The following is a 15811-nucleotide window of genomic DNA, read 5'->3' on the forward strand; positions in this document are numbered from 1 at the left end:
TGCTTTCCTCTGCAGCAGACCTGCCCCGTGAGTGAAGCAGGCCCCGCTCGGGAGGGCAGGAAGGGCAGAGTGGCAGTGGGGAGCAGCAAGGCCGGTGGAAGGGCTGTGGGAAGCGGGGCACAAGCTCCACTCTGCTGGCAGGGACAGGCTGGACAAATAGTGTCCTCCGGGCCTGTTTGTCACCTGGAGTCTTCTCTGGCTGCCGTTCCAGGGATGGGGTCTAGCGGCACAGGCGGTCGCCCAGGCAGGCAGCAAAAAGCAGTAATTGCGGAGTGCAGCAGTAGTGCAAGACAGTAAATTAAGTCAGAAACAGTGGGAGATGATCTGGGGCAAGACAGCCTTTGCCCAGTTTGGGAAAGGGTAGCTTGGGATTGCAGACATTGATCCTTGCTCCTTTCAGTGGCACAAAACTTCTCATTTTCTAAAGAATAGGAACCTGCCACGTTAGTACAAAACACCGGTGCAGCAGCTCAGGCTGCTGGGGGTGCCTGCCCAGGGACAGACCCTGGGGCACCGAATTCAGTGAGGGCATTGCCGTTAAATTCCCAGGGGGCAGGAATCGACCCTGTATTATTCCCCTGGTGTAATTACAGAATCCATGGGAAGCAATTACCCATTTTACGTGAACAGCTGAGTATTATTCTTCCTGTGTGTGCATATTTTACATGAGCAATTTACCACCTATTTCTGAATTTTTGAATGTTACTGTCAAGCTTATAGCTATTTCATACACACACCTGAGCTCCCTGCTGGGCAGGTGAGGGAAGGAGGGAGAGTAGGCCGGGCAGGCAGAACTGTCAGAGTTGAAAGCTGGTCATGCATCAACATTTCTGCTTAAATGAGTTATGCCAGATGCCAGAACGGCAACACTAGAAATGTAGTCAGAGCACCAGTGCATGATGAGAAGCAGCACAGCAAGTTTTCTTCTCGTCACCATGCTGATTTCCCTTCATTGCTTGGGAGAGATAGCATCTTTAATAATAACCCCGTAAAACAGCCTTAACACTAACACAGTTCTCAATAGGACTAATGTTTTGATTATTTCTTAATAGCATCAGATGGAGCTTTCTTGGCAGAAGGAGCAAGAACACTTGATGTGCAGAAGGCAGCAGAACAAGTGGTACGAGAAGGGCAGATGGTAGGGGAGAGACATGCACTTGAGAAGGAAGATTTTGTTGCTGAGGGAGGAGATGCTCGCGCTGAAGAGGCAGGAGAAGAAATGGCACGAGCGGGAGATGTGCCGCCCAAGGAGGACGCCGTGGCTGTGCTGCAGGCGGAGGGTCAGCTTGCGGTGGAGGAATTGGCACCTGAGGAGAGCGCCATGGCAGAAGAAGATCCCAAAGGAGAGGGGACAGGGAAGGGAATGGAGTCCGGCACAGAGGCGGCACCCGGGGAGCAGGCAGTTCTGATGGAGGGGACGGAGAGCAAGGCAGCACTGGGGGAGCAGGCACCGGGGGGAGAGGAGCCGGCCGGGGCAGGGGCACTGCTAGGCAGGGAGGCAGACGGAGCAGTGTCCGAGGGGGAGGAGGTGGCTGGGGAGGTCTCTGAGGGAGAAGAGGCCGCGGAGGAGGCCTCCGAGGGAAAGGAGGCTGTGGGAGCAACAGGGCCTCCAGTGAGGGAGGTGGTGGGTGAGACGGTGTCCGAGGCAGAGGAGGCTGTGGAGGAGGCAGGTTTTGCAGGGAAGGGCATTGTGGCGGGTGCTGTGTCTGAGGGAGAGGAGGCTGTGGAGGATGCCAGCTTGGCGGAAGAAGGGATTGCCGGGGTAGTTGGCCCTGAAGGAGAAGAGTCTATAGAGGAAGCTGTTTCTGAAGGGGAGGAGGCTGTGGAGAAGCCTGGGGCTCTCCTGGAAGCATTAGGGGATACGAAGGTTTGCACAGGAGAAGCAACGCCTGGAGGAGAAGGCTTTGTAAAGCCAAATGAGTTTTCCCAGCTGGAAGCATCAGGGGAAGAGCGGATGGAGATGGGGAAAGCTGCCATAGGAACAGCAACATCTGAGACTGGCAAGGCATCAGAGGTAGGAGGGAGCCGTCTCCTGAGAGCAGAGGACGCCATGGAGGAGGCTGTGGAGCCTGGCAAGGGTCCAGTGTTGCAGGTAGCACCTGGGTTAGAGGCACTGGTGCATGCTGGAGGGGATCCCGTAAGTGAAGGGTCATCTCAGTTGGAGGAGACCGCAACAGCGGAGGAGGAGGAGGGCTCAGCAGAAGCACTTTTGAGCGGAAACCCATCTCTAGGCAGCAAAGCAAAGACAGAGGGTGCCATGGAAGAAAAACCCGATGGAAGGGTGAGGGGAGTATCTGCGGAGATTGCCAGAGCAGAGTCAGGAGACGGAGAGGAGGTCACGGGTGGAGCAGCAGGTCCAAGAGAGCTGGCAGCTGGGATGGAGGGATCGCTGGAGCGTGCTGAAGAGAGAGGGGAGGAGAGGCCTCCTGGTGAGGGGGCGGCGGGTGAAGCCGCACCGCCTGCCCCAGAGCTGTGTGTGAGCAGGGCGGGGGAGGCAGGGGCGGTGGCCGGTGCTGCGGTGGGCGGCCAGGCAGGGCGAGGGGCTCTGGCTGAGGCAGCGGCAGGGGAGCCGACGCTGGTGGGGGAGGCGGTGAGGCAGGAGGTGGTGGCTGGGGATGGCGGGGTGGGCGACGGGGCGGTGGTACAGGAGGGGGTGACAGGAGCAGCGTGGGGGGGACAGAGTGGTATGGGGGCGGCGGCAGCAGAGGGGGTGTCAGCCGAGGAAAGAGGGGCAGCCGGGGAGCCTGGGAGGGACAGGGAAGGGGCGGCCGATGGAGCCGTGGCCTGCGGGCGAGGGGTGAACCAGGAGGCAGTGCTGGGGTGCGAGGGAAGGGGGCCAGTGCCGGCGGGGGCCGAGGGCCAGGGCGAGGCGGAGTGGGAGTGGGGCACAGCACGCCTCGTGTCCCCGTGGCATGGAGAACCACGTGGAGCGATGTCCCTTGGGGAGCAGCCGATGGCAGAAACCTCCCCGAGCACCCCTACCCGTGGGGATGGGGGAGCAGAACCGAGGGGGAGAGGGTCTGCAGGAGGTGAGGGGCTGTGCCCGGGCACCCAGCCGCAGCTGGCAGCTCCCGGGACAGGAGCAGTGGGGGGCAAGGATGGGCCACAGGAAGGGACAGAGCAGGCGGGAGTTAAAGCCGAGGGGGAACAGCCAGGCCTCTGTGAAAACAGGAGAGAGAGAGAGGTAGCGGGTGTCTCGGAGAGCGCATGGAGCGCTTCTGTGGCCAGGGAGCAGAGGAAGGACAGTCCCGTTGGAGGGAGCCCAGGCGCCCTGGGAGCTGCTGATGCGGGCGAGAGGAGCGGCCGTCCTCGTGAGGTGAGTCCTGCGTGGGTCGGGTGCTGCCCCCCGGCCCGTTCGAGTCCCCAGGCTGGTCCCTGTCAGAAGCAGCGGATGCACCACTTCGTCCTGTTTCTTATACTTTCCTTAAGTATTGTCTGCTGGTAGCTGGGGTAAGGGCTGATAAATCCTTTTGGGTAGCAGCTTCTGCATTCTTTCCCGTTCCCGAAATCTCATTGCAAATATCTTTGCTCTGGCGCTAACGCTCCCAGCCCCTCAGTCGTCTCGCCCCTCTGGCAGCGCAGAGCAGCTCCCGCCACCCAGTGTGCCGCTCCGCTGCCCGGCACTGGTGGCAGCGGGTGAGCCTCGGCAGCGCCTGCTTGCTCTGACGCTCCAGGTCAGCGGCAGCACTCAGCTGCTCTGCTTGCTCTGGCATCTGCTTGTAGGAAATTTGTTACACCAGTATCTCAGTAGCTCCGAGTTCAGCACGTTTTCTGTAAAGCTAATGTTTTTTTCTCGTCATTTCGTAGGCTGTTGTGAACCCAGACGCAGTTGTCGTGCCCTCGGTACAGCCCCAGGATGGGGAAGAAACTCTCCTCTAAGCTTTTCCTGCAGCTCCTTCAGTGCTGTGTCCTGCAACATTTACACAAATCGCCGTAGATTTGTGCCGGTTGAGATGTTCACTCCTCCTTTATTTTACTCAGTACCACGACCATCTGTCACGTTTTACTGGAGCAGCTTCTCAGTGTGGAGCAGACAAATGAAATAAGCCTGTATATGCCAGCCCAGGAAACAGCACTCCTTGGTAATTATGAAGACAATAATCGCAAGGATCGTTGCACAGCTGTCGTGCTTGTTTTTCCCAAAACACAGAGAAATATTGGACTTGCTGAACCTCCCTGCTGCCCGCAGGCACCGCCTGCTTCTGCTGGCTGGCGGGAGGGAGGGCTGAGGATAGATGTGCCGTGCATGTTTCCGCAGGACAGAAGTTTGTCTGTACAGAGAGCCCATGTTTGACTGTATCTGTATCGATGTACTGACTGCATTTTTCTGCGTGTCATTTGCCTTTCTGAACTGCAGACTCTTCACTGTGAGTTGGGGCTGTGTCTTCATTGCTGTGCATAGGGCACTCGCGCACATTAATGCTGGTAATTGATAATAATAATTGATTCTGATAAGAGCATCTGGGGGTGTTCAGCAGAGATGCGGAATGGCAGGATCACGGGGGGGATGGTGGCCTCACACAGGGGTTTTTAGCCTGGGGGGCTGCCTCTACCCCGCGTTACAGGCAAGCGAGCCCTCCAGCTTGCATGGGTGCCCCGTGCTGCCGGGCGGGTGGCACGCAGGGGGGGCTGCTCTCCTCAGGGATCCGGGCTTGTTGCTGGCCACGCTTCAGGGCGTTCTTGGGACTTTGAAATGTTGTTGAAAATTGTTAAATCAGAACAATTCTAACTCATATTTATAAACGAATAAAGCCTGCACTTTTGCATTTGCTGGAGTCAGTCAGGGGTAACTCCCGGGGCCCACGGAGTCGTGCTGAAGCTGCAGGGGTGGTCAGTGTCAGGCTGGTTCAGCCTAGCGCTGGCTGCGATCTCCACTGCCAGAGCCTCCCTTTCAGCTCTCCCTGAGCCCCTGCCAGGCCGCGGCGGCGAGGGCTGGGTGCACAGCAGCCTGGCAGGCATTGCCCGGTGGGCTGCAGGATGCTCTGCCCCTGTGTTCTCAGATATAACTGTGTTCTCGGATCGGGAAGGGGAACTGAAACGAGCAGGATTTTGAGTGCACTGTTACTGTAAGGCACTTAGGATCAATATACACGGGATAGGATTTTTAAATGTGATCAAGTAATGCATGTTTGTTCCCTCCTGTACTAAAGACAGTTGCATTTATATTTTCAGTCTGGATACCAGGAAGTGCTCTGAAAGAGAAGAGTAGACAAAAAAGAGTAATAATAGCTTTATAGTCCTCAGCAGTTTAAATGAAAGCATTGGATCAAGTGATCCCGAGTGGTGAGGTTGAAATGTTTATTCTGTGCAAGATATGCAATATTTGCTTAAAAGCACATATTTGCCTTTTGACCATTCAGCAATGGTCTTTTCCTTTTGACCAGGAAATGTCCATAAAATCAGAAGTGGCTTAGTTGCTGGACCAAGACATTTTCAGTGTTGTTCAATATAAAAAAAGTGCAGTAAATAGATAATCGGTGTTTACATACTCTACAGTTTAATATACCTGGTATGTGAAGTGTTCAGAATTTAAATGCTAAGGACCTGTTGTGGTTTAACCCCAGCCGGCAACTAAGCCCCCCCCAGCCGCTCGTTCACTCCCCCCAGTGGGACGGGGGAGAGAATCGGAAGAGTAAAAGTGAGAAAACTCGTGGGTTGAGATAAAGACAGTTTAATAGGGAAAGCAAAAGCCAACATGGGCAAAGCAAAACAAGGAATTCCTTCACTCCTTCCCATGGGCAGGCCGGTGTTCAGCCATCTCCAGGACAGCAGGGCTCCATCATGCGTAATGGTGACTTGGGAAGACAAACGCCATCACTCCAAACGTCCCCCCCTTCCTTCTTCTTCCTCAGCTTTATATACTGAGCATGATGCCATATGGTATGGAATAGCCCTTTGGGCAGTTTGGATCAACTATCTTGGCTGTGCCCCCTCCCAGCTGCTTGTGTCCCCCCAGCCTCCTCGCTGGTGGGGTGGGGTGAGGAGCAGAACAGGCCTTGACTCTGTGTCAGCACTGCTCAGCAATAGCTAAACCATCCCTGTGTTAGCAACGCTGTTTCCAGCACAGATCCAAACAGAGCCCCATACCAGCCACTATAAAGACAATTAACTCTACCCCAGCCAGAACCAGCACATTCTCCACCCCTTATTCCATACCATTTACGTCATGCTCAGCTCCCACACTACCCAGTACATTCTTACCACCCACCACCTCCCTTCCTTTCCTTTGATACAATACCCCGATATCATTCCCTTAGTCCATGGACCACCCCTGCGAACTGTCTGTAAAATGGCCATAAATGTCCACAAAATGTCCACTGAGTTCCTTTAGTCCGTGACTTTGGGCTCCATCCGTCGCGGTGGTCGCTCAGGACAGGAGAGGTGGTGTTGCGTGGAGCTATTGGGCACCAAAGCCAGCTCAGGTCGGGTCACTGCTGCACTCGCGCTGCTTCTTGTAGGGCTTGTCCTCCATTGGTTCAGGTGGTTCGGCTGTAGTCATTCCCGTAACACACCGCTCAAATCATGGTTTACAACAATGTAAAGATATTTCCATTACAGTCTCCCCCCCGATCCCTTTGGACCAGACCATTGGGTTTAACATTGCAATGAACTCCTCCCCTTGCCCCTGCTCCGGCTTGGACTTATCCACAGGCTGCAGTCCCTTAGGGGCGTACCTGCTCCAAGTGGAGCCTCATCTATGAGCCACAGTCGCTCCAGGGCTCTACCTGCTACAGCACAGACTTACCCGCAGCCACAGTCGCTTTGAGGTGCCCCTGTTCCAGCATGGCCTTCTCCATGGGCCACCGTGCCTTCAGAGACAGACCTGCTCCAGCACGGCCTCGCCCACAGCCACAGTCCCTTCAGAAGTAAACCTGCTCCAACACGCCCTTACCCACGGCTGCAGTCCCTCCAGGGGCGTACCTGCTCCGTCGTGGGCTTATCCACGGCCACACGCTTTGCGGTGCTCCAGCATGGCCTCACGCACAGGCACTGATGCGTCGAGGTGTACCTGCTGCAGCGTGGACTTATCCTTGGGCCACAGTCCCTTCAGAGTATACCTGCTGGGGCACAGACACAACCACGGCCACAGACACTTTGAGATGTGCCTGCTCTGGTGCGGACTTCTTCATGGCCACAGACGCTTCGGGGTGTCCTGCTCCGGCGTGGACTCATCCACAGGTCACCGTCCCTTTGACCCAAGTGCACACTGGAGTTCCAGCCCGTCCAGTGCAGCAGCACAGAAGCAGCAGCGATGCCCTGGCCATCTGCCAGCCCCGGCGCATGGCCATCGCTGCTATCCCAATGTTCCCAGGCACAGCAGTCAGATGATCAGCAGCACGGCAAGCAGCGAAAGCAAAAAGCAGCCACTAACGAGCACTAGACGCTAATGAACAGTGAGGCAAGCAAGCCCCACGGCAAGCACGGAAGCTTGCTGATTAATAGCTAAACAGCAATAACAGCTATAAATTCGATCTAGCACATGGCAATCAAACCTGTCGTTATCTCAAACCCTTCGAGCCCCACGTTTGGTGCTAAAACCAGCAGAGGACCTTCTCCAGAGGTTTGTTGTATTCATACAACAGTCCGTATGCATATGCACACCTGCACATTTACTTGGGTCTATAAAAAAACCCTGTACCGCTCTGTGTAGTTCCTTGAATTTTTGCAAGTGATTTCATTGTAAGAATAATACTTGCCAGTCAGGTAGGGCCTGGTCTTCAGTATTTATCTCTGCTTTCTAACTGAATGAGTAATGTTGGGTTGAACATTTGTGCCGCTAAAACTGCAGATGCCCATGCAAAGCGAATGCCTGTGGCTTGTGAGCATGTGACTGTACCAAAGCCATTTACAAATGCACGCTCATACGCGTGGGTTGCAATTCAAGTGTTATAGATGAACAAAGGCAGAGGGAGGAGTGCAGGGATTTGCCTTAGCAGGGATTCCCTGGCAGGGTCAGGATTAAAACTAAGGCTGTACTTGGGCAGGTCATGAACCACACTGGCTTATTTGACATTTAGCTGCTTTACTGAGCACAGGATGAAAATACGAGCGATAAGAGGTTTCATTCATTGTTTGTTGGCAAGTGCCGGAGTGATCTGCAGAGCATCTCAAAATACTCTTAAATAATACTCTTGCTCTGCAAATCGAGAGCACCAGGAGCGATGTCCCCACTCCAGCACTGGCTCTGTGTTGTGTTAAGGGAGCTGCAGCCACGCAGGAGCCCCGAGCATCCCTGTTCTGCCTGAGGGACAGGTCCCCTCTGGGCTACAGCCCTGCCCAAGCGCTTCCTTCGAGGGGCTGCTCTAAAGCGCGTGCTGAGCGATGGGAGCGCAATGCAGCGGTGGGACGGCTGAGCCCCCCGGGCAGCGCTGCCACTGGGGCCGCCCGGGGGGCAGGCAGAGCGCAGGGCTGGCAGGCAGAGCGCAGGGCTGTCAGGTAGAGCGCAGGGCTGGCAGGCAGAGCGCAGGGCTGGCAGGCAGAGCGCAGGGCTGTCAGGTAGAGCGCAGGGCCGGCAGGCAGAGCGCAGGGCTGGCAGGCAGAGCGCAGGGCTGGCAGGCAGAGCGCAGGGCTGGCAGGCAGAGCGCAGGGCTGGCAGGTAGAGCGCAGGGCTGGCAGGCAGAGCGCAGGGCTGGCAGGCAGAGCGCAGGGCCGGCAGGCAGAGCGCAGGGCTGTCAGGTAGAGCGCAGGGCTGGCAGGTAGAGCGCAGGGCCGGCAGGCAGAGCGCAGGGCTGTCAGGTAGAGCGCAGGGCTGGCAGGTAGAGCGCAGGGCTGGCAGGCAGAGCGCAGGGCCGGCAGGCAGAGCACAGGGCTGTCAGGCAGAGCGCAGGGCTGGCAGGTAGAGCGCAGGGCTGGCAGGCAGAGCGCAGGGCTGTCAGGTAGAGCGCAGGGCTGGCAGGCAGAGCGCAGGGCTGTCAGGTAGAGCGCAGGGCTGGCAGGTAGAGCGCAGGGCTGGCAGGCAGAGCGCAGGGCTGGCAGGTAGAGCGCAGGGCTGGCAGCGGTCTCTGAACCAGGTTTCTCCTCTTGGTGCAGCCTCTCGCCAGCCACCAGCCTCCACTCCCAACACTTCAGCCAGGAGGGAGGGTTCTTTCCTTGTGGGTAGAAGCTTCCTTTAAAGAAATCTGGCATTCAGAGCATGCTGAAGAGGATGAAGTGGCGGTATGGGTTTGCAGCAGCAGCAGATGACTTAACTAGATCCACTTCAGCCTTTTAGAAAAGAAGACAAGAGTTGGTAAGCGAGAGGCAGCTGAACTCCCAAGGCACTCTTGGGTTGCAGAAGACCTGGGGCATCAGGGAAGTCCCAGATGAACACTGCAGTAGTGATTGTAAGGAACTGGAAAGCTGACAGTTCATTATTTAAAATACTTAAACTATTTATAAATGGCACTCATGCGTATGATTTTAGCAAATGGGGAAATGAATCCTTTGGTTAGGAACATGCCGGCTCATACAAGTTCTTGTATTCCTCTAAAAAAAGCCACACTTCAAATACTCTGGTTTTACATACTGATAGAAAAAAAAATCAAATTTCCCAAGAACACTCCATAATTTCTGAGCTCATATCATATTGCTGAGACCATCTGTTTTCTCTCATGCTTCTTTCTGACAGCCAACCCAAACTAGTCTATGATTCTATGATTCTATATTTACAGGAGCGATACAGGCGAGGTTTGATCTGTGGTAGGGAAACAGCCCGTACCCCGTCCTGACAGCTCACCCCCCGCGATGTACCGGACGGTTTCCCCCTGCTCGCGTACTCCCCTTTCCCCTTGCTCCTTTTGCACGCCGGCAGTGCCGCAGGCAGCTGGCAGGGACCACGCGGCCGGGGCGTGACGTCAGCCAGATTGGTGCCTGCGACATTGCATTACTGTTCACGTCTGGCTCCTTCAAGGCAACTGATTTCTAAAACAGTCAGAGGACTAGAACCAGATATGGAATTGAGTTAAATTTGGCAATTTCAGCTTCAGAGCACTGCTCTGCTGCTGTGGGCTTGGCTGGTAAAGATGTATCATTTGTGTGCTTTCAAAATATGGGCACACCTGTAATCTGAGCAGGTGGAATTTTGGTAAGAAGCAAACTCATCAAAATGGATAATTTTATGGTTTTGGAAACGCTACCCATGCTAATTTCTGCCCTCCTATCCATTGCTAGTTAGTAATTAACTTCAAAGTGAAAAAATGTAGGTGGCACTTAGGGAAAAACAAGATGTGCACCAAAAGAAAAAAAAGGAGACTAATTATTAAGCTGAACATATGTGAGAAAAGCAAACTATCTAACAGTGTTGCCACTGGCAAAACTAATTTTTGGCTCGTCACTAAGGCTTTTTTTAACTCCCCAAACTGTCAGGTATTCGCCGTAGCTTGTCACTGGATGCTGACAATTGCGCCTCAAAAGCGTCATTACTGGCCTGCAGAGCTGAAGTCATGCCTTGTGACATTACACGGGCTGAACAGACGCATTTCACCAGCTGGAAAAAAAATGCCAGCTGTGTACTATGGACACGGCGTGAGGAAGATTGTTCGAAGTCCAGCCCCTGGAAGCGGGTACCGAGCCTCTGGCATCGCTGGCAGGGATGGGATGTAAGACGGTGATCTGCACAGCCCTCGCCTGGACAGCGTGCAGAGGGGAGCACCTCGCAGGCGGCGCGTGCGTCTGGCTTAAACAAGCGCTCGTCCTGCGAGGTGGGTTTCTCTGCTGGGAATTTTCTGGAGTGTTTTGTGGGCTCAGCCGTGCAAATCAAGCGCGATGACCGCTCTGCCTGCCTGGCGGGGCCGTGCCCGCCGAGGCTCCCAGGGGGCCCTGCCGTGCCCTGGGCTCGCTGCAGCCCAGGAAAACGCCCCCGGCCCCTGGGCTGCCCCCAGGCCAGGTCTCTGCTGGCCCAGCCCTGCCGCGCGGCCGGGCGGCACAGCCTCTGCTGCGGAGGCGCTGGACTCGCTCCTGGTTGCGGTGCAAGCACTCGTTTGGTTGGACACCGGTTTATTTTAACCTGGATCATCTATTACGGATATGTTAAACAATCTGAAATACTGCTACAGCTACCAGGCACTGGCTGGTCTTAAAAGCAGGGTAAGAATCCTTGGAGTGTCTCATTCTTTATAAATATTTCAGTGTGCTGGGCTCCTTGGGCTTCTCTGGGAACGGCACAAACTAGTTTCATTCCCGCAAACAACTTTAGAGCATGTTTTATTCAGTAATTTACATTTTTCAGAGTTTTCGTTTGTATTAATAACTGATCACTCCTATGAAACATGCCGTCCCCCTAAGCCTGATGTTTCTTCTATAGAGACCAATTAACTAAGACATTGTTTCCTTCAAGGAGCCAGTAATTTTAATGACTAGTAAAATTATTTGCAAGCAGTTGGCCTTGTAAAGAGCTTTCTAAACTATAAAAGTTTTGCCTTCACAAGCTTTCTGATTTTTTTTTTTTGTTGTTTCCACATGTCTGCTTCTGACACTTTCCAAGGAAGTGCTCAGAGATCACACCAAGCAGCTCAGGTATGAGCAAGTACATAGGGGTATTAACACAAATGAAATCTGCTTTCCTTGCTCTATTTTCTGTTCTCTAATCTAGTTTAGTTTCTGGTTTTCAGGTACAGCTGCTGTGTTAATGAAGTCATCGCATGGTTGTTTTAAGCAAGGGAAAGGGACATAGTGCAGAGGTATTTGTAAGAAAAAATTCCTGTTGAAAAGGAAACAGTGCTGGAACTGATTTTTCAGGTGCAACAATTGGTCCTTTCTGCCCCGTTAGTGTCTCATACCAGTGCAAAACCCAAGGAATGAGATCTGATCTCCGCCCACCCCTCCCTTCTTCACCTTATTCCCTACCTGTGCTTCGGTAGCTCTACCACATGAACCAGCTGGCCAGTTCGGCAGTCAGGTAGGGGGTTTTCATCAGCGTCCCAAATGCACCTTCTCCCGTCTGCTCTGCGCGTCTGTCCTCCAAGCATGCCAATCTCCCGTGTCGCTTTTACTTCTGGAAAGAATATGACATATTTCCTCCAGTTACAAAGAAATCTGGCTGCTGTTTTGTTGCGGTTTGCAGTGCGGGCATTGGATGGTTACAGCGGGAGGCCAGCAGAACGGCTGAGTTCAGCGTGTGTTGGTAACGTCGTGTTTGACCTGGGGGGTGTTAGCACAAGGTCACACCGTTTGTTAGCAATGAACTGGAATTTGTTCGGGGAACACCTCCTTTTTTTCCTCCCAGTGATTTATCCGAGTGGGCAGAATACTGATTTCAGTGTGTTTTACACTCTTTTTCTGCTTTCAGGAACCAAAAAGGGGAAATGATCAGGAGGATGTTTTTAACCTGGACAAATCCTGGCTGTTGGCGCTCTGCCACGCGGATGTGCCTGCCCCTCAGCTGGGACGCCGCAGGGCCAGAGCGTCCTTGCGCAGGGGCACCTCCTGTCTCATTGGCTCATCCTGTTCCAAGCCGTAAGTTCCACAAGTCCTATAGCCATAACGGGAAATATTCCTGCCAGACAAGGCATTTGCAAAATAACAAAGCTAATCATTGGTTTGAAAAGTCACCATGATGACCGATGATCTCCTTTGATCCATGGGAAAGACTGAAGCTTCCTCTTGCTCGTTTTTATTAGAGCTCTTACTGATTTGACATAGCATGGCCCGTGTCGTGACACTGACTTACTGCTAAAGCTTTGCAAAGATGGGGTGGAGAGTTCTCTATGGATTTTTCCAGAGGCACGCTCAGGGCAAATGCTCGCCATCTCTGAAAGCCGTGACAGTATCCAGGGCAGTACAACGGGCTGTCAGCAGCTCCGTCCAGCGTCAGCAGTGTTTAGTCCCCTGAAACGCTGGTCTGCACCCCGGATGCTGCACTGATGCTTTCGTTTTTTGGCCGCACTGAATTCCTCAGTTCCACAACATTTAGGTGTGAAACTGGGAGGGCTATCTGGTCACAAAAACTGGCTCAGCCTCAGGGAGGAAGAGGCTGCCATGACGTGTGTTGGTGGGATTCAGAGGTAATGACAGTATTTGTGAATAGGAGTGGCAGAGCTTTCCGAGTTCTGCCGCAAAAAGGAAGAAGTGAGGGTCACAGAGAAAGAGCTGAGAGCAAGGGCAGTGCCTCGCAGGGCCTCACACGAAACTCGACGTAAAAACGCGTTCCCCTCAGCAGGTCGGGGCGGTGGCTCCGCGCTGGCCCGCAGACTGCGGCGAGGGCGCAGCGGCTGGCGCTGGCCGGGGAGCTGGTGCCGGCCGTCGTCAGCCCGCCCTGGCCGGGCGCTGAGGCAGAGCGGGAGCGGGACGGGGTGCTCCCCGTTTTTCGGTTTTCCCAGCTGTACTTCTTAGGGGGGTCGGGGGATTCCATACAGGGTCCAACAAGTCCTGGAGTGAGCTGCAGCCCAGAGCTTTCTGTGTATTTCTTCTAACACTTCCATTAGCCCAGCAGAGTGCTGGTGTCAGTGAGGCGGCGGCTGAGACCTGAACCAAACGGAACAGCAGGTAACTGCTGGGCAGTACCAGGGGCTGGCAGCAGATCTGCAACACTGGACGTGCAGCTTTATGCCCCTTTCTCCCTGTTGCGGATGGAGTGAGCGTGCACTTCACTCGTAAGAGAGAAGTAAAAAATATAGTTTATTGATACAGAATAGGGAGTTAACAAAGCTCAATGCGACAGTGTTTTAACAAGATTCGATGGCGAGGCACACTTGATTATTTACTGCATAGAGGACAGGGTCAGAGTCAGACAGAACTGTCAGGGAGACCCTCCTGTTGAGTCATGAGGTTCGGAAGGATCCCCTTGCTTTCTAAACTCCTTCTCAGAGAGGAGTCTGGGTGCGGCTGGATCCAGTCCTAGTCCCAGACTTGGTCAGCGGTTTATGTCTAAAGGATTACATATGCGCAATCAATCCTTTATATCACTTAGCTAAGATTTCAAAGTTTAGCATGCTGTTAGTCACTTACTGAGGATCTGTTGCGGCAAGGAATCTCTCAACCCCGAGGAGTAACCCTGAGGGGTGTCCCTGCTCAAGGGGAGATCCTGGCGTGCAGCCCGCTGCCGTGCAGGAGAGCTCAAAGGGCTCTTGGGCTGCTCGCTATTTATGGGGGTAAGATGATTGACCCATAGTCATATTTGCATGTCGACCACAGGTTTTAGTTTCTTCGGTGGGCGCACTGCACAATAGCCCTAGGCTATTGTGTTGTTATCTGTCTCCTGAATTCACTTTGAGCTGATGCAGCCATCGTGACCAGATGCATCCATTACAATCACCGCTGGTGGTTATCACCTGAGCAGGGTTACAGGAGATAAAGGTCGGGGGCAGGGGAAGCACACCGTCACACTCCACCCCATGACTATAGTCAATTCATCTTATTCTCACAGAGTGGTGGTACGGTCACCTCTTGCCTCTGTGCCATAAATAGTATATTGATAATTTATGCACTTATAGATCCACAGTAAGTAGACAGTGAAGCACTGCTATTTGTTATGCGTTAATTTGTATGTTTTGGGTGGTTGAAGTTGGGTTATTTGTTTTATCATGTGCCAAACCTTTATATACAATATAATTATAAGCAATAGACACACTAATGTTAGAGTTAGTAAAATAACAACTAGGTGAAGCATAAGATTAAACACTCCCGTTGCTGTCGGTGACCATCCAAGAAGAGTCTCCCACCAATGGTGTTCTCCATCCTTCTTTACTCTTTCCAAGACATGGTGTATCTCTTCTGCATCATGATGAACGGTGGTCAGAGTTTTGTGTCCATTGTTTCGTATGTGTTCTAGCAGTTGACACAGGTCATCGTGTTGTAGTAGTTTCTTCACCAATGTAAGATTCATTCCGATGGGGGTAGGCAATAAATCTCGACTCAATGTATAGTTAGATTGTAACAATTGATAAGACGTAACAGGAGCTGAATAATTGAAGTCACATCCTACAATTTTAGTAAAGTTACAAACACAAATATTTGAGCGATTGCTTGTATCTACAGTAATGTTATCTACAAATATAAAATCACAAAGGGTTCTCATACAAACACATACAAGTACAGTTTCAGGGGCTTCATCAGATATGACAAACATTTTGTTCAGTGTCAAGACAGATGTCTTGGGCTTTGAGGGTGTTACTCTCACAAATAAATCCTTGTTGTTCCCGTACAACGCATGCATTAACATCAACAGTTTGCCATTTGTTTCCATTTCGGTGGGCCCATACTCTATGTTCTAATGGATAGAGTACAGTTCCATTGTGATTTAATCCCAACGCAATGACTGGGTATATGGTGTATACTGAAGCATTGTGTATTGTTAAGACAAAAGCTGTGGCCTTATTGTTAATGGGGTCATAAGTGAAATCGAGTAAATACCACCACAATTGGAATTCTTTCTCAAATTTAGTTGCATTATCCCAAATTACCTTTCGAATTTCAGTGGGTAAGGTGCCCTCTTCACCTTCTCTTATAATTGCTGCTACCATAGATTGCATCCACAGTTGAGCTTGGATACAACCAAGAGCTAGAGAAACATTGGTTTGGGCTACACCAAGTGCATCCACCATCAGTTGGTGGTCCCTTTCATTAATTCTTTTCCACTGAGGTAATATACCAGATAAGAGCCATTGGTTAGTTCCCAATGCTAATAGAGAAGACCATAATGGGTGTTCTGATTTGTTTAAATCACTTGTTGTTGTGCTCAGTTTGTTCACGAGTACTTTGGCATTGATACTATTTAAGACTCCCAATCCTGTCCCTATGATACCGGTCACATCTCTCCTTGTTCGTCTTGGAGAGGTGAGGGTTCGCCCATGTAACCATGCTAACCATCCTGCATAGGACGTACCTAGGAATGGTG

General features: G+C 52.6%; 1 protein-coding gene across 1 annotated transcript in view; it reads left to right on the forward strand.

The window, feature by feature from the left end:
• Nucleotides 1–4100, forward strand: part of ERICH3 (glutamate rich 3) — a 45707-nt gene extending 41607 nt beyond the window's left edge. Inside the window, exons 15-16 of the mRNA XM_072867030.1 lie at nt 1053–3316; nt 3808–4100. Coding sequence (XP_072723131.1) covers nt 1053–3316; nt 3808–3879 — 2336 coding nt within the window. The 3' untranslated portion in view covers nt 3880–4100. The remainder of the gene's footprint in view (nt 1–1052; nt 3317–3807) is intronic.
• The last annotated feature ends 11711 nt before the right edge of the window (nt 4101–15811 follow it).

Source organism: Ciconia boyciana, chromosome 7 (assembly GCF_034638445.1).
Source record: "Ciconia boyciana chromosome 7, ASM3463844v1, whole genome shotgun sequence".
Taxonomy (NCBI): domain Eukaryota; kingdom Metazoa; phylum Chordata; class Aves; order Ciconiiformes; family Ciconiidae; genus Ciconia; species Ciconia boyciana.